General features: G+C 40.2%; 1 protein-coding gene across 1 annotated transcript in view; it reads left to right on the forward strand.

Annotated features, from left to right (window-relative positions):
• The window catches only part of LOC124554833 (putative tyrosine-protein kinase Wsck), a 161,964-nt gene extending 135,260 nt beyond the window's left edge, over nucleotides 1-26,704 (forward strand). Inside the window, exons 10-12 of the mRNA XM_047128496.1 lie at nucleotides 3,918-4,029; nucleotides 7,980-8,176; nucleotides 21,818-26,704. Of these exons, the coding sequence (XP_046984452.1) occupies nucleotides 3,918-4,029; nucleotides 7,980-8,176; nucleotides 21,818-21,892 (384 nt within the window). The 3' untranslated portion in view covers nucleotides 21,893-26,704. The remainder of the gene's footprint in view (nucleotides 1-3,917; nucleotides 4,030-7,979; nucleotides 8,177-21,817) is intronic.
• Nucleotides 26,705-27,355: the final 651 nt, after the last annotated feature.

Here is a 27,355-nt window from a genome sequence, read left to right on the forward strand (position 1 = left end):
TTTGAGTTAGGTTATTGATAGAGTGAGAAGGGGGAGGAGACTTTGATTTTAGTAGATGTATGTTAAGTTAAGGTATAACTGATATCCATAGATGTTGCATCTCACATTGTAAGACACAGATACTGTAATAGCATTTATGTGCACACTTTTTCAAGTATCTGTCCTAATTGCCTTTTCATGCAAACGGATCCTGTATTATGAAACATAAAAGCATATCTTCTTTTTACTGTTACTATTCTGTGCCTTGTCAATAAGTGATAATTGCAGATAAAGCATCCCCTCAGCTTAACAGGTGAACAGTAATCAGCAGTGACATTTTGAAAAATGATCTCAGTGGTAACTTGATTGTGATCATTATTAAATTTGGTGAACTTTTATAGTCAATTTACATCAAGAATACTACACTGAGATTTGAGTTCAGCTTCTGTTAATTTATTTCACTTGATTTGCAACAATGATTTCAGTGAAACTGATTATTAGTGAAACTTCCTGGCAGATTAAAACTGTGTGCCCGACCGAGACTCGAACTTGGGACCTTTGCCTTTCGTGGGCAAGTGCTCTGCCAACTGAGCTACCGAAGCACGACTCACGTCCGGTACCCACAGCTTTACTTCTGCCAGTACCTCGTCTCCTACCTTCCAAACTTTACAGAAGCTCTCCTGCGAAACATGCAGAACTAGCACTCCTGAAAGGAGTTCTGCATGTTTCGCAGGAGAGCTTCTGTAAAGTTTGGAAGGTAGGAGACGAGGTACTGGCAGAAGTAAAGCTGTGGGTACCGGACGTGAGTCGTGCTTCGGTAGCTCAGTTGGCAGAGCACTTGCCCGCGAAAGGCAAAGGTCCCGAGTTCGAGTCTCGGTCGGGCACACAGTTTTAATCTGCCAGGAAGTTTCATATCAGCGCACACTCCGCTGCAGAGTGAAAATCTCATTCTGGAAACATCCCCCAGGCTGTGGCTAAGCCATGTCTCCGCAATATCCTTTCTTTCAGGAGTGCTAGTTCTGCATGTTTCGCAGGAGAGCTTCTGTAAAGTTTGGAAGGTAGGAGACGAGGTACTGGCAGAAGTAAAGCTGTGGGTACCGGACGTGAGTCGTGCTTCGGTAGCTCAGTTGGCAGAGCACTTGCCCGCGAAAGGCAAAGGTCCCGAGTTCGAGTCTCGGTCGGGCACACAGTTTTAATCTGCCAGGAAGTTTCATATCAGCGCACACTCCGCTGCAGAGTGAAAATCTCATTCTGGAAACATCCCCCAGGCTGTGGCTAAGCCATGTCTCCGCAATATCCTTTCTTTCAGGAGTGCTAGTTCTGCATGTTTCGCAGGAGAGCTTCTGTAAAGTTTGGAAGGTAGGAGACGAGGTACTGGCAGAAGTAAAGCTGTGGGTACCGGACGTGAGTCGTGCTTCGGTAGCTCAGTTGGCAGAGCACTTGCCCGCGAAAGGCAAAGGTCCCGAGTTCGAGTCTCGGTCGGGTACACAGTTTTAATCTGCCAGGAAGTTTCATATCAGCGCACACTCCGCTGCAGAGTGAAAATCTCATTCTGGAAACATCCCCCAGGCTGTGGCTAAGCCATGTCTCCGCAATATCCTTTCTTTCAGGAGTGCTAGTTCTGCATGTTTCGCAGGAGTGCTTCTGTAAAGTTTGGAAGGTAGGAGACGAGGTACTGGCAGAAGTAAAGCTGTGGGTACCGGACGTGAGTCGTGCTTCGGTAGCTCAGTTGGCAGAGCACTTGCCCGCGAAAGGCAAAGGTCCCGAGTTCGAGTCTCGGTCGGGCACACAGTTTTAATCTGCCAGGAAGTTTCATATCAGCGCACACTCCGCTGCAGAGTGAAAATCTCATTCTGGAAACATCCCCCAGGCTGTGGCTAAGCCATGTCTCCGCAATATCCTTTCTTTCAGGAGTGCTAGTTCTGCATGTTTCGCAGGAGAGCTTCTGTAAAGTTTGGAAGGTAGGAGACGAGGTACTGGCAGAAGTAAAGCTGTGGGTACCGGACGTGAGTCGTGCTTCGGTAGCTCAGTTGGCAGAGCACTTGCCCGCGAAAGGCAAAGGTCCCGAGTTCGAGTCTCGGTCGGGCACACAGTTTTAATCTGCCAGGAAGTTTCATATCAGCGCACACTCCGCTGCAGAGTGAAAATCTCATTCTGGAAACATCCCCCAGGCTGTGGCTAAGCCATGTCTCCGCAATATCCTTTCTTTCAGGAGTGCTAGTTCTGCATGTTTCGCAGGAGAGCTTCTGTAAAGTTTGGAAGGTAGGAGACGAGGTACTGGCAGAAGTAAAGCTGTGGGTACCGGACGTGAGTCGTGCTTCGGTAGCTCAGTTGGCAGAGCACTTGCCCGCGAAAGGCAAAGGTCCCGAGTTCGAGTCTCGGTCAGATACACAGTTTTAATCTGCCAGGAAGTTTCATATCAGCGCACACTCCGCTGCAGAGTGAAAATCTCATTCTGGAAACATCCCCCAGGCTGTGGCTAAGCCATGTCTCCGCAATATCCTTTCTTTCAGGAGTGCTAGTTCTGCATGTTTCGCAGGAGTGCTTCTGTAAAGTTTGGAAGGTAGGAGACGAGGTACTGGCAGAAGTAAAGCTGTGGGTACCGGACGTGAGTCGTGCTTCGGTAGCTCAGTTGGCAGAGCACTTGCCCGCGAAAGGCAAAGGTCCCGAGTTCGAGTCTCGGTCGGGCACACAGTTTTAATCTGCCAGGAAGTTTCATATCAGCGCACACTCCGCTGCAGAGTGAAAATCTCATTCTGGAAACATCCCCCAGGCTGTGGCTAAGCCATGTCTCCGCAATATCCTTTCTTTCAGGAGTGCTAGTTCTGCATGTTTCGCAGGAGAGCTTCTGTAAAGTTTGGAAGGTAGGAGACGAGGTACTGGCAGAAGTAAAGCTGTGGGTACCGGACGTGAGTCGTGCTTCGGTAGCTCAGGTGGCAGAGCACTTGCCCGCGAAAGGCAAAGGTCCCGAGTTCGAGTCTCGGTCGGGCACACAGTTTTAATCTGCCAGGAAGTTTCATATCAGCGCACACTCCGCTGCAGAGTGAAAATCTCATTCTGATTATTAGTGGTTGTTAAGGGGTAATATCAAGATCTTCATATGTTAAAAACAGCCTGTTGACTGAGCAGACTGGGCTGTAAACACTGCTAATCTTCAGACAATGTCAAATGTATTCTGTAGTTAGTTGTGAAGAAGGACATCATCCAAAAGCTTAGCAACATTTTTGGCTTAGTTTATGTTCCTATTGATGACTCAACACATCAACTATAGGTTCAGTTTCCAGAATGAAAGCTTCACTCTGCAACAGTATGTGCACTGATATGAAACTTCCTGGAAGATTAAAACTGTGTGTCAGGCAAGACGGGGGCTTGGGATCTTTGCCTTTTGTGGGCAATTGCTCTACCAACTATCCAAGCACAAGTCATGATCTGTCCTCACAGCTTTACTTCCACGAGAACCTCATCTTCTACCTTCCAAACATCAGAGAAGTTTTCATGTGAAACATCCTCCACACTGTGGCTAAGCCATGTCTGCGCAGTATCCTTTCTTCCAGGAGTGCTAGTCCTACAGATTTTGCAGGAAAACTTCTGTGAAATTTGCAAGTTAGGAGATGAGATACTGGCAGAAGTAAAGCTATGAAGGAGTCGTGCTTGGGTAGCTCTGTCAGCAGAACACTTGCCCACAGAAGGCAAAGGTCTCAGTCCAGCATACAGTTTTAATCTGCCAGGAAGTTTTATATGGTGAGTTGGTACTTCGGCTCTTTCCATTATTTGTATTCCACCAAGGACACTCCATGACCAAAGTTTGTACTTTGTTTAATGGTAGCTTTAACATACAGCCATCTTTTGGGTCTTCATGTATTGAGTTTCACATATGCAACATCATCATATTAAACAGTGAATTTTCAATTAGTGATGAATACCCTGTGTAATTGTAGGTTCCAGATTACACTCGATGGACAGCTCAAGAAATATTCCGTGGTCGCTATTTTGTGAGCAAAAGTGATGTCTGGTCTTTCGGTGTTACATTATGGGAAATTACTGCATTGGGTATGTATGTGCTCAGACACAATTCATTATTATAAATAAAGAAGATTCTAAAATTAATGACCTATTGCAATGCATGTGCCAAATCAGATACTTTTTTGTAACTACAGATGTTCTTCAAATACTATCAGCTGCATGTTTCAGCTTTTGTGTGGCTCCATGCTTTCTTTCTCAGGAACAGAAATGTGTAGAATGTTTGTGATAAGAGTCAACATCATTGCCTCTGATGGACAGTAATAATAGATACTGAAATTTCAAGCAGAGCAAAGAAAGTGAAATGGTGTCACATATTTAGTATAATGTGCTAAAATTCAGCTGGACTGAAAAATTGTGAAAAATCTTCTTGCATGATTAAATGAATTATGAGGCGAAAACACTTTTGATGTATTGGCATGTCAGAGCACCTTTAAACTCGGGAAACCAGATAAAAAATTCAGAAGGTTATAATATTTGTGAAAGGAGCTGTGGGTTTGAAAAGTTCTTACAAACTAAAAGTTATTTACAACAACACAGTGGAGCTCATTCATGGTACTGCTTCGTAAAAGGTAGAGAACACGGGTTACCATTAGAAAATTTTAAGCAGTTTCTAGGAAGATTTGAAATGGTATTGTTCTACTATTCAGACAGGAGAATGCTATAACAGGTTTTAAGAAACCAAAGAAAAGACAGTAAAAAGTATTAAGATTTGTAATTATACACCAGTGTGGAAATTTTTCTACCGGAATTGTGCAAGAGGGTAAGAAACATATCCTTGTGAGGACATATTCAATAAGTTTACATTTTCTGTTTTAAAATTAACTCTGCAGGCTAATTAATGATTTCACATGCAGTTATGGAAGGATTGTGCAGAGTGCAAGCTGGAGTGATTTATGTAATGTGTTAGACACTGGTTCAACTTGAAAGTTTCTTGATTTAAAAATTGATTGGTTTTCTGTAAGTGGGCTGCTCTTAACAAGGAGGGTACAAAAACACACTGTGCATAGTATTGTGCAGGGTAGGATGTAACTTTTAGGCTGTGGTCAAGTGGCACTGACAATGGTCACCAGATGCAGTCACCCGATAACACTGACCAACAGCTTGGTCACAGTGCATCCGATCTCCTTTGTTAGTTTTTGGTGGCATCATGAGGTTACAGTCTATTCTAATTGTACACACTATCTGTACACTTCATCTATTCAGACTGTACACTCTTTCCTCAATGGAATAACCAGATGTGTTTTACAAATACATGAGATTAAGAGATAAATGTTCTGTTACAAACTCAGTGAACTGTGGAGACATTGAAAAACAAGATTAAAAACACTCTGCACAATTTCAAGTAAATTCAGCAGAAGAGACATGCAATTAATCTTCAATGACTGTCATTCGGCATATGCTTGAAACTCTAAACACATTTTAGAATAAGATACTTTGAACACCTAAAGCACTGAAAAGTGGAAATACATACACCTCATATAAAAGAATCACAGTCCTGCTGGCATAAATGTGCCAGCAAGCAGTAGTAATAATTCATAGACAGCTAATGTCCATCCATAATACCAACGCAAAAAGAGCTTCATTACTGTAACTTTAAGCATCAGAATTGACATATGCCACCTTTCTCACATGAACATGTAATTTTTTGAGGTTAAGTCTAAAATTTCCAATACATATTTTGCCTGTGTTGCAGATGATGTGCTACATTATGTATAGATATGAGGTTGAAATGGATAGGCAGCTATAGAACAGCCATAATGTAATAAAAAGTAACATTTAATTAATTATTAAATTTTTAAGTTGTTTCAAACTTGTGGTTTCCAATACAGTAACAATTTTGGACTATGGATTCTGAGACACACCCTTGTGGTTATATTTCTCATCCTCAGGATGCCTCAAACTCCTTTTTTCTTGTAGTAAACTTAAAAATTTCTCAGGAACCATGTTTTGTGTGTGGGAACATCACCCGATTCGACTAAAGAAAACATGTCTCTACATTCAGCTGAGATTGCTTGCAGTGAAATTGTGCATGTATCCACATACTGATTTGAAAAAATTGGCCGATGTCAGTTGCGAGCAGAATACCTCAATATCGGTGCCACTGTGACTGGCTCTTCACACAGGAAAAAGAACACACTTCATAGAATGCATCATCATTTACTTCACATCTCAGTGTATCCTTTTCCGTAGTAACAGATACATACTCTGGTACGAAATATCATCTTTAGTTTCACTTTATTAAAGGTACATGCTATCTGATTTGCCATGTAACTATAGTTATGAGGGTGTTTTGAAAAGTTCTCGGAACGGAATAGAAAAAAAGTACTTACATTACAGAATTTTTTTTTATATTTTTCAATGTAGTCTCCTTGTAGATTAATGCACTTGGTCCAACAATGTTCCAGTGCCTTGATCCCATCTCGAAAATGAGTTTTCTCCAGGCCTGCAAAATAGTTGTCAACTCGGGCTATCAATTCTGCGTTTGAAGTGAACCTTCATCCACCAAGAAAAATATTCAGTTTTGGGAAGAGATGGAAGTCTGATGGAGACATATCAGGTGAATAAGGTGGGTGTGGAAACAATTCATACTTCAGTTTGTGTAATTTTGCCGTGGAGACGGCACATGGGTGCGGGTGACCATTGCCTTGATGGAAGGTGACTTCCTTCCTTGCTAAACATGGCCTTTTTTCGCGTATCTTTTGTTGCAATTTGTCCTGGAGGTTAGCATAGTCTGCTCTAGTAATTGATTGCCCAATTGACAGATAATCTACAAACAGAATCCTCTTCGCATCCCAGAACACTGATGCCATGACCTTTCCCATCAAAGGAATTGTTTTTGCTTTCTTTGGTGGTGGAGAATCAGAATGTTTCCACTGCTTTGACTGTTGTTTTGTCTCTGGGGTATAATAGTGCACCCAAGTTTCATCTGTGGTCACAAACCGGCTCATAAACTTGTTCGTTTCTCCTAAAACAGGCCAAACATTGTTCTGATATGTCCATTCTCACGCGTTTTTGATCGAGCGTCGAGTCGCGGCACCCTTCTTGCAGATAACGTTTTCATCTCTAATTCTTCAGTTAAAATATGATATACCCTTTCAGATGACATCTGGCAAGCATGAACAATTTCACACACTTTCAATCAGCGATCCTCCATGACCATTTTGTGCGCTTTTGCAATTATTTCTGGAGTAGTGACACATCTTGGGAGATCACTGTGCGGATCATCATCTAAGCTCTCCCGACCAAATTTAAATTCATTTGTCCACTTGGCAACAGTTGAATATGAATGAGCAGAGACCCCCAGTGTCTTTTGGAAATGGACATGAATGTCCTTTGCTTTCATACCTGCTCGAATCTCAATTTTTTTCGATCTTCGCAAATCACTATGCAGGAACAACAACAGAGCCATGTCACCACGACAGCTGTCTCCAAAGAGCACTGACGTGACACTTGTTTACAGGCAACAGTCTTATGAATATCATTTGAACAACTCATTGCGCTAGTGCTGACCTCTCATGGTGATTCCAAGAATTTTTCAACCCACCCTCGTATATTCATTGCTGCTGAAAATAAAGTCCTACAGAATCATCCAGTTATTTGTTGTAACACTTTACTGTGATTGATTCTGTCAACAATCTGTGGAAACTAACATGTCACAAATTGTGTGGAGCTGAGAAATAAATTTCTTCTTGTGGTCGCTTTGTAATTAGATATCTCAGTATTCCATAATCGAGTGTGTGGGATGATACTGAGGATGGAAGGAAATGATGATGCAACGTTACTCTTTTAACAGAAAATCAACACAATTACAGTACTTAATATTGGGATGTTATTGAATACAGTGTAAATAGATAATGCATAAATTATTTATATGTCTTTCTTTATAAAGCTGATTGCTGTAATGATTTATCATTACAGCATACAGCATACAGCATACAACATGTGGCAACTGTATGTGATCACTGTTATGCTTGCAGGAGGAACACCTTATGCTGAAGTGTCTAATACAGATGTCCCAGCTCGAGTGATGCGTGGTTTACGATTGGCACAACTACCTGTTGTTGGTGATGACTTGTACCAGTTAATGCTTCAGTGTTGGCAGCTTGATTTGGATGAGAGACCTACTTTTTCTGAGATTGTCTGTATACTGAAGAATATGTTGGAAGACACGTTGGTAAGTAGTATATGAATTACAGTATATTTCCTGGATTGGATACATGTTAAGAATATAAACTTGTAAGCAGAAATTTGCCTGTGTTTATATGTAAGCACTTAAATTACTTTTGGATTGCAATTCTATCTTGTGGAGTCATAATAAAGTACGATTTGCAACTAGTGCACAAGTCAACTAATCTTCACAACTGTACTGGTTTTAGTATTACAGTGAACTGGACAGCACAGGTAGAAGTTACTGAATGACATGAAGAAAATATGTAATTTTGTTAAAAGAGTTGCTGCTACACTGTGTGATACTTTCTCCTCTCAAAACACTTAATTTGTTAGGTGTCATGGTGTATGTACCCTTATTTTTGCCTACTGTTGCCCTCAATTTGTTCTTTGCATATGAGTGAATAATATATACATCTCTCCCTTCCTCTCTCTCTCTCTCTCTCTCTCTCTCTCTCTCTCTCTCTCTCTCTCTTTCTGTGTGTGTGTGTGTGTGTGTGTGTGTGTGTGTGTGTGTGTGTGTGTGTGTGTGTGCGCGCGCGCTAGAGGGAAACATTCCACGTGGGAAAAATATATCTAAAAACACAGATGATGTGACTTACCACACGAAAGTGCTGGCAGGTCGATAGACACACAAACTAACACAAACATACACATGAAATTCAAGCTTTCGGAACAAACTGTTGCCTCATCAGGAAAGAGGGAAGGAGAGGGAAAGACGAAAGGATGTGGGTTTTAAGGGAGAGGGTAAGGAGTCATTCCAATCCCGGGAGCGGAAAGACTTACCTTAGGGGGAAAAAAGGGGTATACACTCGTGCACACACCCATATCCATCCGCACATACACAGACACAAGCAGACATTTGTAAAGGCAAAGAGTTGGGCAGAGATGTCAGTCGAGGCGGAAGTAGAGGCAAAGATGTTGTTGAAAGACAGGTGAGGTATGAGCGGCGGCAAATTGAAATTAGCGGAGATTGAGGCCTGGCGGGTAACGAGAAGAGAGGATATACTGAAGGGCAAGTTCCCATCTCCGGAGTTCTGACAGATTGGTGTTGGTGGGAAGTATCCAGATAACCCGGACGGTGTAACACTGTGCCAAGATGTGCTGGCCGTGCACCAAGGCATGTTTAGCCACAGGGTGATCCTCATTACCAACAAACACTGTCTGCCTGTGTCCATTCATGCGAATGGACAGTTTGTTGCTGGTCATTCCCACATAGAAAGCTTCACAGTGTAGGCAGGTCAGTTGGTAAATCACGTGGGTGCTTTCACACGTGGCTCTGCCTTTGATCGTGTGCACCTTCCGGGTTACAGGACTGGAGTAGGTGGTGGTGGGAGGGTGCATGGGACAGGTTTTACACCAGGGGCAGTTACAAGGGTAGGAGCCAGAGGGTTGGGAAGGTGGTTTGGGGATTTCATAGGGATGAACTAAGAGGTTACGAAGGTTAGGTGGACGACGGAAAGACACTCTTGGTGGAGTGGGGAGGATTTCATGAAGGATGGATCTCATTTCAGGGCAGGATTTGAGGAAGTCGTATCCCTGCTGGAGAGCCTCATTCAGAGTCTGATCCAGTCCCGGAAAGTATCCTGTCACAAGTGGGGCACTTTTGGGGTTCTTCTGTGGGAGGTTCTTCTTTCCATCAGTCCCTATACCAGTTCCAAACTGAACAATCCATTGCCCTCACCCACCTAATCCTTCACCAACACATCAACTCAGCCAATGAACACACCCGTCAACTTCTATCCTTATTAAAAGTCCTCAATCTTTCCTCTCCCACATCCACACCGGCTGTTCAGAGCATCCTCCTACAGGCCAATCGCAAATTAGAACAGCATGCCACCGTCCACCTCAAAAAACTATCCAATCTCCTGGTTTCCCACCTCCGGAAAGGCAACTCACTCACCCTTCACAACCTTTCCAGCAAACCTCAACCTCCTCTCATTGCACACAGACCCAGTCTCTCCCATCTACTCAATCTCCCACTTCCAGCTCCACTCCCCCCAAAACCTCAAAATTCCAATCAACACAATCTGGAACCACAACACCCTAATTCAGTAGTTAACCTTTCCTCCAAACCTCTCTCCCAATCCGAAACCTCTGTCCTATCCAAAGGCCTCACCTTCAGCCCCACTCCCAGATTCAACCAAACAGCCCTTGTCAAAGATTTACTGCCCTACACCCGTACTCTCTGCTGGAAATATCACTTTGCCACGAAGAAAAATGATCCTAATCCTACTCCTAATGGTCCAACTCCCCAAGATACTATCCAAATTGAACCCTGCCTGGAACAGTTCTGTCCTCCGTCACAGCGGGACCCACCTCCTCTTCCTCAAAATCACCCTCTCCAAACTTTCCAGGAATTTCTGACTTCCAGCCTTGCTTCTCAATCCTTCTTAAAAAACCTTAATCCTACTCCCAACATCACCACTGCTGAAGCCCAGGCTATCCGTGATCTGAAGGCTGACCGATGCATCGTCATTCTTCTGGCAGACAAGGGTTCCACAACCGTGGTACTGGATCGTTGGGAGTATGTGGCTGAGGGACTGCGTCAGCTTTCAGACAACACTACATACAAAGTTTGCCAAGGTAATCCCATTCCTGATGTCCAGGTGGAGCTTCAAGGAATCCTCAGAACCTTAGGCCCCCTACAAAACCTTTCACCTGACTCCATCAACCTCCTGACCCCACCAACACCCCGCACCCCTACCTTCTACATTCTTCCTAAAATTCACAAACCCAATCATCCCGGCCGTCCCATTGTAGCTGGCTACCAAGCCCCCAGAGAACGTATTTCTGCCTACGTAGATCAACGCCTTCAACCCATTACATGCAGTCTCCCATCCTTCATCAAAGACACCAACCACTTTCTCGAACACCTGGAATCCCTACCTAGTCTGTTACCCCTGGAAACCATCCTTGTAACCATTGATGCCACTTCCTTATACACAAATATTCCGCACGTCCAGGGCCTCGCTGCGATGGAGCACTTCCTTTCACGCCGATCACCTGCCACCCTACCAAAAACCTCTATCCTCATTACCTTAGCCAGCTTCATCCTGACCCACAACTTCTTCACTTTCGAAGGCCAGACATACCAACAATTAAAGGGAACAGCCATGGGCACCAGGATGGCCCCCTCGTACGCCAACCTATTCATGGGTCGCTTAGAGGAAGCCTTCTTGGTTACCCAGGCCTGCCAACCCAAAGTTTGGTGCAGATGTATTGATGACATCTTCATGATCTGGACTCACAGTGAAGAAGAACTCCAGAATTTCCTCTCCAACCTCAACTCCTTCGGTTCCATCAGATTCACCTAATCCTACTCCAAATCCCGTGCCACTTTCCTTGACGTTGACCTCCACCTGTCCAATGGCCAGCTTCACACGTCCATCCACATCAAACCCACCAACAAGCAACAGTACCTCCATTATAACAGCTGCCACCTATTCCACATCAAACGGTCCCTTCCCTACAGCCTAGGTCTTCGTGGCAAAAGAATCTGCTCCAGTCCGGAATCCCTGAACCATTACACCAACAACCTGAAAACAGCTTTCGCATCCCGCAACTACCCTCCCGACCTGGTACAGAAGCAAATAACCAGAGCCACTTCCTCATCTCCTCAAACCCAGAACCTCCCACAGAAGAACCCCAAAAGTGCCCCACTTGTAACAGGATACTTTCCGGGACTGGATCAGACTCTGAATGAGGCTCTCCAGCAGGGATACGACTTCCTCAAATCCTGCCCTGAAATGAGATCCATCCTTCATGAAATCCTCCCCACTCCACCAAGAGTGTCTTTCCGCCGTCCACCTAACCTTCGTAACCTCTTAGTTCATCCCTATGAAATCCCCAAACCACCTTCCCTACCCTCTGGCTCCTACCCTTGTAACCGCTCCTGGTGTAAAACCTGTCCCATGCACCCTCCCACCACCACCTACTCCAGTCCTGTAACCCGGAAGGCAAACTCTTTGCCAGATCTCTGCCCAAACTCTTTGCCTTTACAAATGTCTGCTTGTGTCTGTGTGTGTGCGGATGGATATGTGTGTGTGTGTGCGCGAGTGTATACCCCTTTTTTCCCCCTAAGGTAAGTCTTTCCACTCTCAGGATTGGAATGACTCCTTACCCTCTCCCTTAAAACCCACATCCTTTCGTCTTTCCCTCTCCTTCCCTCTTTCCTCATGAGGCAACAGTTTGTTGCGAAAGCTTGAATTTCATGTGTTTGTTTGTGTGTCTATCGACCTACCAGCACTTTCGTTCGGTAAGTCACATAATCTGTGTTTTTTTATTATATATATATATATATATATATATATATATATATATATATATATATATATATATATATATATAAAAAAAAACAAAGATGATGTGACTTACCAAACGAAAGCGCTGGCACGTCGATAGACACACAAACAAACACAAACACACACACAAAATTCTAGCTTTCGCAACCAACGGTTGCTTCATCAGGAAAGAGGGAAGGAGAGGGAAAGACGAAAGGATGTGGGTTTTAAGGGAGAGGTTAAAGAGTCATTCCAATCCTGGGAATGGAAAGACTTACCTTAGGTGAAATGTCTGCTGGTGTCTGTGTATGTGCGGATGGATATGTGTGTCTGTGCGAGTGTATACCTTTCCTTTTCTCCCCCCTAAGGTAAGTCTTTCCGCTCCCGGGATTGGAATCACTCCGTACCCTCTCCCTTAAAACCCACATCTTTTCATCTTTCCCTCTCCTTCCCTCTTTCCTGGTGAAGCAACCGTTGGTTGCGAAAGCTTGAATTTGTGTGTATATTTGTGTTCGTTTGTGTGTCTATCAACCTGCCAGCGCTTTCGTTTGGTAAGTCACATCATCTTTTTATATATATATATATATATATATATATATATATATATATATATATATAAAAAACACTCCATACTTGTGGAAGCATGTGTAGGAGGCAAAGTTTTTCCTGAAAAATAACCATATTGCCAGATCTTTAAATATTAACTGTTTTACTGAATGAGTGAGGTAAATTGGAATATAAAAGGGGGAGTTGACATGGTAGGCTGGAGGGGGTTATGGACATAAAGAATATATTGCAGAAAGAGTTCCGACTTGCACAGTTTAGAACTGTTGATGCTATATCCTTGTAGGGCACTGTTTTTTGTTGCAGAGAAGTTGCCAAATGCCATTGCTGCTTTTAAGGTGACTGATTTTGATGTGTAACACAGTGTCAGAGACAGGGCTGGAATAGGTAGCAGTGGCAGATGGAGGTATGAAATTGGTCTTGCAGCAGGTCTTCCACAGGGCTGTGATCCAAAGATGGCAGATTACGATTTTTGGAGGTACATGACACAGAGTGATGTAGTTGAAGTTTTAACTGAGATTTTGATTTAGCTGTTTGAATCTTGGATAATGTAGAGTGACCAAGGGGGTGCTCATTTTGGCAGATGAACAGGCATGAGAGGAGTCTTGGGTGTCTGAAGGCAGAGCACAAACAAAAAATGTCTGTATTGGACTGAGAGGGTGGTTTTTGGTTTATGACAGATGCAGTGAGGCTGAGAAGGGGATTGCTTGTCATTGTAAATGCAGCATTCGGGTTTTGCCAGATTTTACAAGGGGTGTTTGGTGTAGAATGGATGGAGTCTAGTGTTTCTGGTGGCTAGTAAATCTGACATGAAAGGGGATTCCTATAATGCCACCATTGAGGTTGGGGAGGTCCACATCATGGAGCTAAGGAGGACCAGAACCAAATACAAATAATTATTTGTTATTTATTCATCATAACTTAAATAATGAATAATATAGAATACTGCCACAATTACTTTGTGTACATCTCAAACAGAACATTCTTACTTATATCCAGTGATTGTTCCTGTGGCTCTGCAGTTTCTTTTGATAAATAATTCATTTATGCATGATAAAAGAATTTGGCTCAGTGGGTAAATTCCAGGTTACAATGCTAAAGCTCTGAGGTTTGATACCTCGTTGGTCCTGGGTTCCTTTTTTTGTTACTTGTTCCGCCTTTGACAATGAGAAAAATGTCAAGATTAGGTGCATCATGTTTCGGAGTCCATGTTACGCTATAGATCCCCCTATAACTAGTTGGATAATTCGTTTCAAAGATTCGAGGAAGGCTACTGCATGCCACCTCCAATGGAACAGTAGAATACTGTATTATTCAAACCTGCCTTCAGACTGAACACAGTTTTATTAATGTAACATACAAATGCTTCATAGCCAAATTATATAGCTTAACAGTTCCACTACTGATGCGACCCAATTCAGCTACATTTCCCACTGCTTTCGTTCCTCCTGTCTCCTGCCAACACACTGAAGCACTCTCGTAACAAGCCAAAGATGAGAAAGCAGCCAACAGAGGCTTGAATCTACAGTACCGTCCTCAATTGTACCAACGTTGCTAACATTATTGGATATAGAACTTGTGTTTGTAGTGCTACTGCTACAAAATGAGTGAACCAAGTAAGATCTTGTGAAGCTACTAACCTGGTTCGAACCTCATCTTCTTGTTCTTGGTAGTTTGCTACCTGAAAACTGAACACTTTTTGCATATAGAACTAAGTTACACAATAATGGATGCAATACCACTTTTCTGTAGTTTCTCTTGCTCACACATTTATTAATTGTAAATTAACTTTTGGGACAGTGTCCAGTTTCTTAATTCAGTTGTTTACAAGCACAAAAACCAGGCTAACCCACACACTCAGAGACATTTTCAGTGACAACACTTGACATGAAACTCCTCATCTCAAAATCACGGTTTATAAAACCACACACAATTGATCACAGTTTATTATACAAGCCACTAGCACAGTTCTACGAAACATGTCCACTGAATGTAGGCTGGTAAACACAGTTTTTATTTGCATCTAACAAAAAAGATCGCTCAGATATTCCACTCAGAAAAGAAAAATGATATCAAAATGTTAAATGTTCGTACTATGACCATGGACAGAAGACGCAAGTCGTGTAATAGGTCACCTGGGACAGCAGATTTTTGAGTTGGAAGGGGTATGTGAACTGGCGTAAGGGCATTTTAGGATTTTGGAAACTATATACTTGCTTATAAAACTTTATGGTTGAAATTTGAGAAAGTAGATAAGGTATGTGTTCTGACAGTGACTTGGCTTACATGATACGTAGCTGATTAGTTAGTTTTTGTATATCTACACTGGAAATTACCTATTGACAAGTACAGTTGTCCTATTTGAAATTCTGATAATTTACACAAATTCCTAGTTAGTGGCATAATTGATAAATGCTGGGTGTCATTTGGTCCAGGAAAATTAGGGCAACCAAAATATGATAGTAAACTTGGGAATTCAATATGCATAATGGCATAAAAGGCAACAGTAATTTTATCTGTGTCTTGACATATATACTAATTATCTTCTAAGTTAATTAGTTTCCTGAAAATTAAAATACTACTATGATACTACTATTCACAACACATTTTGCAGACAGCATCCACATATGTCACTGAGTGTACCTCTAAAGATATATCACTTCATGACACATGGTTTACTATATATGACATCATAAACACTGAGATGCACGAGAAATGCTGCATCATGCATGACATGTTAATTTATTACTTGTTTACTTCTAACTCTATTCACAACACATTTCGCAGACAGTAGGCACACATACCAGTAGATGTACCTGCAAAATTATATCACTGTACAGCATATAGTTCAGGAGGTACGACATAATAAATATTAAGCTGCAGAAAATGAAGCTGCAGGGCAAAATTCACTAGACATATGGGTGAAATATATATACAAATACACATGAACTAAGTTAAATAAGTGTGAAATATATTTGACATGTGCATATGTGAGCAAAGACTCGGGTAAAAAACTGATCCTAAACACATGGAATGATTTCAATCAAATTTGGTAAACATATTACTTGCAGTCTGGAAATAAATACTTTAGGGGCAAGAACCACCAGCCTCCTATTGCAGTGAGTGCGATAAGATGGAGAGAGAAGGGGGAAGATGAAGAGGTGGACAGACAGTGAGTGGAAAGGAGAAGATAGTGACAGATAGGAGGAGGTAGCCACAGATAGTAAGAGGAGGAGGCAGTGGAGGAGGAGGAGATGGATGGAGATAGGGGAGGGGAAATGGTCAAAGAGAGGGGAGAGGAGGAGATGGACAAAGAAAGGAAAGGTGAGGAAATGAACTGAAACAGGGAGAAAGAGAGAGGCTGAGAGATGGGAGAGGAGAAGATGTGTAGACAGAGGTGAAGAGGAGGAGATGGGCCGAGAGAGGGGAGAGGAGAAGATGGACCCACAAAGGAAAGGGGCAGAGATGAACAGGGAAATGGAGAGGACAAGATGGACAGAGAGAGGGGAAGAGGAGATTGACAAAGAGGGGGAGGGGGGGAGGAGATAAAATCTCTCTGTTGGTGATTAGGTGATTTTCCAGAACCATTTTCATTACTTTTCCACATTGTCGTCAGTAATTGATGTGCTAGGGCATCCAAGGCAGTCATCGTCTTCAGTGTCAGCTTGACCTCCTTTGAAATGTTTATACCACTTGTAAAATCTTATCTCACTCACAGTAGATTTGCCAGTAACCACAGTCAACATTTTGAATGTGATGCTGCATGTTATTCCATTTTTCAAGAAAATTGAATGCAAATTCTTTGATCCCTCTTTTTTGAAAGTAAAAATTTGCCGAGTACTTGAAAATTTGTATAACCTTTTCAACTGTCAACAATAAACTAAATATTCAGAACAGCTGAAAATGCAAACATACATCAGGAACATGTTTACCAACAAGATAAAAAAAAGGGAAATTGGGTGTATAAACACCACGAAATTAAAAAATACCCATTACTTTTTGATCACACCTGGTATACGTGTAAGTATTAAAAGGAGTGCAGCAGTAGCAGGTGGATGACTCCTAGCTTGCTCTGTTCACTCAGTGGTTGGTAATGATTAGTACCAGTGGGCTTCAAATTTAAAAGCCTTCTAAAATAGCCCTAGTCAATTGCAAAACCACACAAAAATATAATGCTTTGTGGAAACCTGCTGAACATCCAAAGTCACTTGAAATATGAAAGAAGCATATTTGTACCATTAACTGTACAATTTTATGTTTATTCTCTACTGGTTTCAATTGTTACTATCATCTTCAGGGAGAAAAATATTGTACATCAATGGATCAAACATACATTTCCATCATACAGGATGCGATCAAAAAGTGGTGGGACTGATTTTTTTAAAAAATAATTTATTACACATATTGATACAAATCCTCAATAATCTTCGAAATAGGACCCTTGCACTTTGTCACACAAAGTATAATGTGTCTGCCAATCTGTGAATGCATTCTGAAAGTTGCTGTCAGAATGTTGTAGAAAGTCTGTCCTGCAAGCAGGGTGAAACAACTTGGCAGTGCCATACTGAACCAACTTCTCCTGAACTAAGAGCGTGGTGTGACATGGCACATTGTCATGATGGAGCTTCCAGGAATGGCTGATTTCCCCCTTTGCATGCGGTTGACTAATTTTCACAATCTCTCTAGGACTTCCGCATAATATTGTGCAGTCGTGGTTTGTGCAGGGGATGCAGACTCCTTGTGAATGATGCCACAATGATCAAAACTGACCATGAACATGGTTTTCAGCCTGGACTAGCTCATCTTAGGTTGTCTTTGAATGAGGAGATGTGTTAGTGTGCCATTCTGAAGTTTGACGTTTCATCTCCAGGTTGTACTGGAAGCACCAGATTTTGTCTTTGGTACCTTCATTATTGAGAAAATGTGAGCTTTCTTGAACACAGTTCTGAATTTTTGTTGAAATTTGCACACAGTTTGCTTTTTGTTCATCAGTCAAGAATCTTGGCACAAACATAGCGTAAATTTTCCTAATTACCAAATCTCCTGTAATGATGGTTTGAGTGGTTCTGTAAAAAGGGCTTAACTACTGACTAATGAGATGAATCAATAACCAATGATAAGAGTCCAGAAGTTGTTTCTTTTTTGTCTACCCTTGATGTTAATGGGTGACCGGCACATTAGTCACCAGTGATGAGATCCCTTTTTGATCTAAGTTTCATCAGAGCTTTGGAATTGAAACACTGTGTTTGGGCACCACTTGAGACATACTTTAAGACAAAAAAAGGGGGGAGGTAATGGTATTAGCGACCATTAGTAGCATGCTTGATGGCTCTACAGAGAAGGATGCGAAAACCAGAGGATTGTCCTCTTAAATATTTCAGCATACTCCCAACTTTCTATTGAGAAAGTGTCAAGATATGATTTGAAGACTTCATCAGCTTTCTACACCAAAGCAAGAACATGCAGGTTTTGAATCACTATCTTACCCATGATTGTTTTAAAATTCATCTTTGTTTCTGTCCTTGATCAAAAGAGGCTTACAATAAACCGCAGATGCATGAAGTCCAAAGAAGTAGCAAGCAAAATTTGGGTGAGGAGTTTCAAATGAATTTGTGTCAGAAAAGGAGAATTTATATTTCAATTTTGAATGGAATTTGAGTGGTGAAATTTATGGGGAACCACTACAAAGTTATTTACTAAACACTAGAGTATAATTAATGGTATCAATTTTTTTATTGAAGCTGATCAGGATTTGAACATCTTAGATTGTTATTCTGAAATAATGGCAAATTCAAGGAGATAAAACTGAGCTGCTGCCTATAGCACACATGGAACAAATGCAGCAATGGCAAAACTTCAACAATCAAATAAAATTTTTTATGGAATGTTTGTATAACAAATTGTTCTGAAAATTAATTAAAAGAAGCAAAATATACATTCAGTTTATGAATGACAAGGAATTGGAGGAATAAATATTGTTTATTTATAAAAGTTTTTATTTATAGATGGTGCATAACTTTTTTTTATTTGTGGGAACAAGCAATGGTTAGAAACAATTACTTTCATTATTCTTGAATAAAAATTTTTGTTTGTATTCATTATTGGTGATTCAGATAAATTTTGCCGAGTTTGGGTCATTGTCAGTACAATCAGTCATGGAGTTCATGGCTTTTCTGGGTAGCCTGTTAGTAGCTTTCTTTGAACAGTGTAGGTGGAGCATTCACTGAGTAATGTAAAAATACAAATTGTGTTTGTAAGCTTGTATGCTTGCTAGTTTTGACAAACATGTTCTGCCTTACCCAAAGCATCCCTCTGCTCTGCGTTCTTGGGTCACATTTGTTCACTGCAGTAATAATTTCTACAAAAATGAGAAAACCAAAGGAGAATTGTATGATGTTATAAAGAAAGCCTCTTACCTGCTGAAATAGGAAACAAGTTATGTTTTGTTACTTAATTTCGCTCCAGGACAATTTATTATTTGAACTGTTTTTAATGGGCAAAAATGCAGTGAAATAACAGCTTAACTACGAGATGAAACTTACAAAAGTGCTGTCAAGGAAAAGAGAGGGTCATCCATTAAATAATGAAAAGGTTTCATTTACCAGACCCATAAAAAAAGCCTTTTGTGTCTATTCAGGTATTTCCAAAAGAAAGAAAGAAAGAAAGAAAAGAGAGAGAGAGAGAGAGAGAGAGAGAGAGAGCACTGAATTCAAGGAAATAGCATGAGCAATTCTTTCATGCATGTACAAGGAACAGTGAATCACTCTGTATTAGTTAAGTTGAGGTGTTAAGCAATTGATAGGCTTCATAAATACAAGGGTAAGTCAATTATTATCTGCAATTCAGTTATATTTTTGTTTATTTTGGTAGTACTGTCATTTTTCATTAACGACGCATGCTTTGTTTATTTGTTGTTATATCTTTGCGATTTTCAAGCTGCTAGGTTAGTTTCGTTATCGCTGCCATGCTGTTAATCATGGCTTCTCCGCTGTCTATTTGCGCCAAAGAATAGCAACGTTCAATAATCCATTTTTTGTGGTCAGAAGGTGTATCAGGGGCCAAAATGCATCAAAGATTTTCAGTACAGTGTGGGAACAGTGTTTTGCCAGAACAGAGTGTCTGCGAATGGATTGAAAAATTCCAAAATGGTTGCACAAGTGTTATGCACGATGAAGGAGCCGGACGACTATTTACCGCCACAAATGAAGAAACCATTGAGCGTTCACATGAAATGATTCTCTTGGGCATACGATTAACTATTGACGAAGTGACACATCATTAGTCACAGTTCTGCCTATGAAATCATGCATGACAGACTTGGGTTTCATAAAGTTTGTGCGAGATGGATCCCAAAACACCTTGCGCAGTTGCATAAACAAACACGCTTGGACATCTGTAAAAAACATTTGGATCACTATGGTAACAAAGGGGACAACTTCTTAGACAGGATCATTACTGGTGACAAAACATTGATCCATCATTACGAGCCAGAGAGTAAATGGCAGAGTATGGAATGGAAACATCCAAATTCACCATGCAAGAAGTAGTTCAAGACCCAACCGCCCACAGGAAAACTGATGCTTACAGTTTTTTTGGGACGCACAAGGTCCAGTACTGGAACATTATGGGGAAAGGAGCAGATCAATGAACAGTGTACATTACAGTGAGATGCTTACTGCGAGGCTAAAGCCTGCAATTCGAAGCAAACATCGAGGATTGCTGTCAAAAAGTGTTGTGTTGTTGCATTACAGTGACTGTCTGCATACTGCTGCCCACACTGCTGAAACGCTCCAGAAACTCAAATTTGAAGTACTGTATTGTCCTCCAAATAGCCCTGATCTTGCCCCCTTCTATCACTTGCTTGGTCCACTCAAACAGGCATTAAGCTTGATTTGCCTCTGACGAAGCAGTGAAAGAAGCGGTACATTCCTGGTTCGCAGCTCAACCGAGAACCTTCTTTTATGAAGGCATCAGGAAGCTTGTACAACAATGGACCAAGTGCATTGAAACGCAAGGAGACTGTCAAAAAATGATGTTCTTGTAAACTTTTTATTAGATTACAATAAAATTTTATAACTACTTTGCGGATAATAATTGATTTACCCTTGTAGTGCTAAAAATATTGCTAAGCTTTTTGACAATGTCCTACTTGAGAACTTACAGAAAAAAAACCCACACACACACACACACACACACACACACACATACGCACAAACGAGTGTACGTTGTACACAGCTTTGTGTATTTTGCTCCATTATGTTGGAGATAGATGTACTGCCAGGCATAGTAAGGTAACACAATCATCTCAAAATGATTGACTTCTGAATGAGAAGAGAGAGATTCTAATCTCTGTCCATCAATAATGAAGTAATTTAAGATAACAAAAGACAATGTAAATTAAACTACTTCAGTGAAGACAGAGCTGATTTCTACCTACATTATTTATTAAAATTTTTTTGCAGATAAAAAAGTTTTATTTAGAAACTAACTATCAACTCTGCTTCATTTCTCCCCCACTCCTTGTCACCCAGTGTTTTCATCTACAATGATAGATTTACATAATTTTAGAATTCAGTCTGCAGAGTCACAGCATTAGAATAGAACAAATAGGAAACTGAAGAAATCCTAATGATGCTGCTTGCTTGTAATGTTCATCTTTTTAGTGTTGATTTTCTGTTGATATTTTTAATTAAAAAAAATGTGTTGCACATATTCCTTACTGCAGTTAATTTTACTGTATTTATGTCGTTATTAAACATGTATCAGCCCTGTTTTCATAGAGTCTCTCCTTTTTTCTACAGGTTCATTTGAATTTCTCAGCAAGTGTTGGCGTTCATTATCAACAGTACTTTCCAGACTTGGAAATGCAGAAATAGTGTTTTTCTGCAGTAGCACTGATGCTTAACTAATTGTTATACATTACTTATAATATTTTATTGTGTCAGTCTTTAGTACACCTAAGAGAGCCAGACTTTTTTTATAATAGGAGAAGTTGTTCTGATTTGGAAAAGATGTAAAGTGCAGTATATAGTGGGCTTTTCAGTCAGGTTTGCGATATAAGTCTGACCTATGTGACAAAAAATAATTTGGTGTTTTAAAATCAGTTACATAACAGGTTGTGCCAAGGTGATGAAAATTGCCCCCTTTGCTCTCATAATTTTACACCCACTTGTGTTCTTTCCTTATCAGTGAATGTATTCTTATGCCCTCCCATGCATTTCTTTCTTCATTTTTATCATATTATTTGTTTAATATTATAAGAATATGTGTAATATTCATTATTTTTTATTCCGTCCCTGCTGCCCACAGTGACATTCAATGTGTAATTCTTTTTTATTTCATCACTGTTAAGTCATTGGTGAAAAATCTGTGTATTTTGTTGTAACCTATTGCTCTGTAATTTTTCATTTGCTGTCTCTACTTGAATGGTTAACACAGTTTGTGTGTGTTTTGTGGTGCCACTGCTTTTGATTTTAAATAGTCTTTTGACACTTTCAATGTAATTGGAAAGTCAATAGATTGTTTAAGGATGCAGTCTGGTTGAATAACCTGGAAGAAGTAGAAAGACTTTCCCTGGATATGACCAGCTGAGAGCTTTGTCATGCAGGTAAAGCCTGATTAAACCAGAACGGGCTCAGTGTGTAACTTTTATATATGTGCCAATAGACTGGATTGCTGAAATGGCCATTGTTAGGTAACTAGTCTTTACAGTAAGTGGCAGCTGTCATGGCAAGTTTTATTTTTATTTTTTTTAACTCCATTGATTGTAACTTGTTTTTAACATTCCATTGAAAGCAGTGAAATTTCACTGATAATTATGTACTTATATTATTTTTAAGTTTATAGGCACTTATTTTTTACCATTTTTTAAAATGTTGACACTTACATTGGTATTGTGAACAAAGACGTAGGAGCTAGAAAATTTTATTAGTATTTGTTTAAGTTAAATATTATTATTTGAGCATCATGCAGATGCATTTTATATAATGGACATAACAAAACATCAGAGTAGATTGTGATATTCTCTGTTATGTTCTTTCCAAGATAATTTATAGTTTGTGACAAATCTGTGCTGAAAAGATAAGTAGATATATCTAGCAATACTATGCTTTTTGCAAATTCTTACAACATGTTTTATGTGGAAAATTGTACATCTATAAAATGGTAATTGGGTGTGGATTTGGGAGTGCACAATGCTATGCAGCCTCATTCAGGTCCATGTTACTTCTTAATCTGTTTGGATGTTAAGGAAAAGTAATGCTATATATTGAGATTTTGATGATGCATATTCTGTTAGGAGTATTTCAGTAATCATAAGCATCATATTATCAGTGAAACGTGATATAGTATTTACATGCCAAAGACCTTAGGCTTATTTAGTTCAGAATGCCACAAAAAAGGACTAATGATTGAGAATGAGAAGTCAACATCCACCTTGCGGAAATAACCATGAGCAGTTACAAGATGCACCCTATGAGCTGATGTAAAATGTTTGTTGACTTAACAGCAGAGGAAGGGGCCAGATTAATATATTTAGACTCAGTCTGCAATGGAAGAATAGAGTGAGACATTTTTAGCAGGCTATAAAAATATCAGAGTTAAGAGGTACAGAAATTTTATGTGCATGGTATTGTGAAATGTGTTGAAATAGTCAACTACAGACAAACAAAAATTGAGAGAAAGAAAAAAATCCTCAGAATCTGAGCGACAGTGTGCTAATGGAAGCAGAAGGGAAGGTACCCTTGACTTCATCATTCCCTTACAACAGCTTTGTTATGCTTTTAACATAAACACTACCATCTCTCTCTAATTGTCTCCTATGGTATTTCATGTTAATATCTTTAATCTGCAGCCATATTACACTATCTGCTACAAAAGTACCTTGTCTCTCATACCTTCCTTCTCTGTTGAGTGGTTTATATCTTTCTTTACATATCATAACCAGCTTAAGCTCTAGTGAATCTGTTGCCAGTGCAGTAAACTGGTAATAATAAGTAAATAAACAAATAAATAAATACAACATGTACCTCCCACTACAGTGGTGATATAGAAGTATAGAGTTTTCATTATTTTGTGTTATCAAATAGCCTGCAGTTTAACTCATTTACCTTTATTGTTGGCAGCATGAGAGAAACAGGTTGTGCTGCTAAATTTTATTGCTTTCCCTAAGCTTAGCATCTGAGACCTAAATTGATCTTATAGTTAACAGAAACAAAATTAATGTCTAGTACAATAATTTCTATTTTCCACCACTTCAGTGGCATGTATGCATGCCACTGCTTAAATGTGTAAATAATGGAAGAAGATAAGATAACATCTCACCGTGTAGTTGAGGCATCGGTAAGCTTGTAAAAGACTCAGAATGTTGCAGAGTTTTGGATGAATCCTCCTTCAGAGCTTTTGTGTATACATTCAGTTGCAAGGCTACATTGCCCCCAGCTGACCACATGGGGCTGGCACTGCAGCTTGACTGGGTTTGGGAATTGTCGAGTGGAGTGGGTAAGGAGAGAAAGAAGAGGGAGTGATGGTTGGGGTGGCTGACAGCAGGCGAGTAGAGGCAGCAGGTGCATGAGAACGAATGTGGGACCGGTGAGCTAATCTTGGCTGCAGGCAGGGTGAGTTGTACATGGTGTGTGATGGTGTAGAGAAGTTGATTGGGAGGGGAAATCAAACAGAGGAAGAGGAGACTGTGGAGAGGTGGTCAGGTGGGACAGTGTAATGGTACAGTTTTTGTGTGCGTGCTGTAGAGCTATGTAGAAGGGTTCATCCTAAAGCTAGCAACATTCTCAATCATGTTTATGTGCCTATTGACAACTCAACACCTGTTCCATAGAGTAATATCTTTTCTCCTTCCATTATTTATATTCCACACAGGACTTTCCATTATTGTATTTACATGCCACTGTTTATTTATTCAGGTAGATTCTCATTTAGACTTGCCACATTCAAGACCTTCTTGCCCTAGGAAAGTTTGACATTGTCATGAGGAATAAAACCTAAGATCTTCACTCCAGTGGCAAGCAGTGCTAACCATGAAACTTTGAAGGTAGGGAACATTATTCTAGGGGAAAAGAAATCAGGTTCTTAATATTCACAGAGAAAGTGAATGTTATGTGTAATACAGACATATAAGATATGTAGAAGGAAATGTTACCAAACTGTACAGTGGTTTCAATGCAGGAAATCCAATAGGAATAGAGAATTCTGCAGGATAAAGTAAGATACCTTAAAATGAGAGAAATTGGGCTCCATTCATTACTGTAGGGTAATCTGTTTCAATACTGTCCCTTAAGGCCCTGCACTCTCAGGTGCCCCTTAGCTCAGCTGCGGACAGGCACAGCTAGCACGGCCGCCAAGCAGCCCTGTTACACTCATTCTGCACTTACGCAAACCACTTGCCCACCCTTGCCCATGTGCTTGACAGCTGCAGAAGAATGATCCAGGCGCTTAACGGCCCTCACGTCAACTGTTTACCCACCTGTACCTGTGGGTGATCTGCTTCCCACAGGCAGGCTCTCAAGCTGGAACAGCCTACTGTAGAATTTAATGGTTCTACCAAATCCCACAAAATATGAGTGAGTGAACAGAACAGATAGTTTCACTTCAGGCATCAAATGATTTTATTCAGCTATAAGCTTGTCAGTTGAGCAGTGCATTTATGTACGTGAGGCACATTTTGAAGTCCCACTATCGTGTCTTTCATTAGTCAGACATTCACAGCAAAATATATGTAGTTGAAGTTAAAGGGATGAAACCTTCTGTTCATGAAATAATGTTGTGATCTTTGTTACTTTTGTTAAATTATGGGAAGTGTATGAATGTCATAACAGTGATAACTTAAGTGAGGACTATGAAAAAAGTCAGTTTAATTGCAGTTGGGTTGAAATTCCAGATGTATTTGTATATTAAGTAATTAGGGAAATTTCTTACCCACAAAATTGTTTTATGCTATCTTGTCTCCATGTAACCTTGTTGGCTTACAGTGCACTACAAGCACCTGACTGCATATTTTGCAACATTGTTGCAATGCTTTTGTGAAACTGTGGTGTTTGTTGATTCTTTTCAACTGTGTTTAGAAGTTGTACTGAATGAAATATCTTCTTTGTACAGTGTGTAATAAACATCAGTATTTTTTCATCCTTTGCTGTATTTGTGGCCATGTTACTGAATCTGGCACTCCAGTGAATGTGGCACAGTTGAAGTTGAATTGGCTGTCAATTTGTGTTTAGGGCCACTGCTATTCTACACTTTGTGTTTCCCAAATTTTAATTGTGTCAAATTATTTACGAATCAATAGTGGCAGTGAAATTCATTTTGTGAGATATAAAGTAAGACACTCTCTATGTTTGTAAACTGTCTGTAGCTCGGGCAGCAATCTCTTATTGAGTCTATTGCAAGTACACTGTGATGTCAACAAGGCCCACTGCCTCTCTGTTCCTCAACTGATCTAAGAGTGATGTATCACACCCATATTTTCTAGCCCAGTATTAAATTAATTATAATATGTGTGATGATTTATTGCAATTAGTGTTCTGTAACTAGGGAAAAGGAACAAAAAATAAGTTGTGACAGCCTCCGTCCACAGTTTACAAATTATATTGTATGTATGTAGTTTATTTTTTTATTTTATTTTGTCCTTGGAGAGACCAAATAAAGTTCACTGTATTATTGTGATCTGTGTAACTCAAGCAATGTGAGAACTTTCTTTTTACATTATATTTGTCACCCCTATTACCTTTTTGTTATTATTATTATTATTATTGCCATCGTAGTTGCCCAAATAAATGGGTGTCACACATACCACATTTTATCTGCTCTGTTGCTGTAATAACTCTTATTTAATTACACTCCGAGCTATGTAATATGTTGGTAGGTGTTTAGATTCATGGCAGCAGTCAGTTTCTGAAACATTTGAGCGACTCGGGGGAACACAATGGTAAGCACCAAAATCATAGTTTTGAGATACAGTGGATTTAAAGTTAGAATCTGAATAATTTTTTTCAAACATTGCTTTTATTCTGTAGGGTGTTTAACATCTGTCTTCTTCTATGCAGACATAAATAAAACGGAGAGCAGACTAAAACAAATGAAATATACAAAAAGTATTACATAATGGTCGTATAGATGTGATTATGTTTTACCAACCACACATAATTAAAAATACATGCTGGTAGAAAATTACTTATGAAAATTTACAGCAACTATTCAACACTTTATTCAAATTATATTGTCATTCATCACTCTCATCACTGACATGTTCTCTGTCTGAAACAGTTGGCCTTAGTGACAGGAAAAATCCATGATGGGCTGGAGGTATGTAATCTACAAGTGATAGGATG

This window comes from Schistocerca americana, chromosome X (genome assembly GCF_021461395.2).
Source record: "Schistocerca americana isolate TAMUIC-IGC-003095 chromosome X, iqSchAmer2.1, whole genome shotgun sequence".
Taxonomy (NCBI): Eukaryota; Metazoa; Arthropoda; class Insecta; order Orthoptera; family Acrididae; genus Schistocerca; species Schistocerca americana.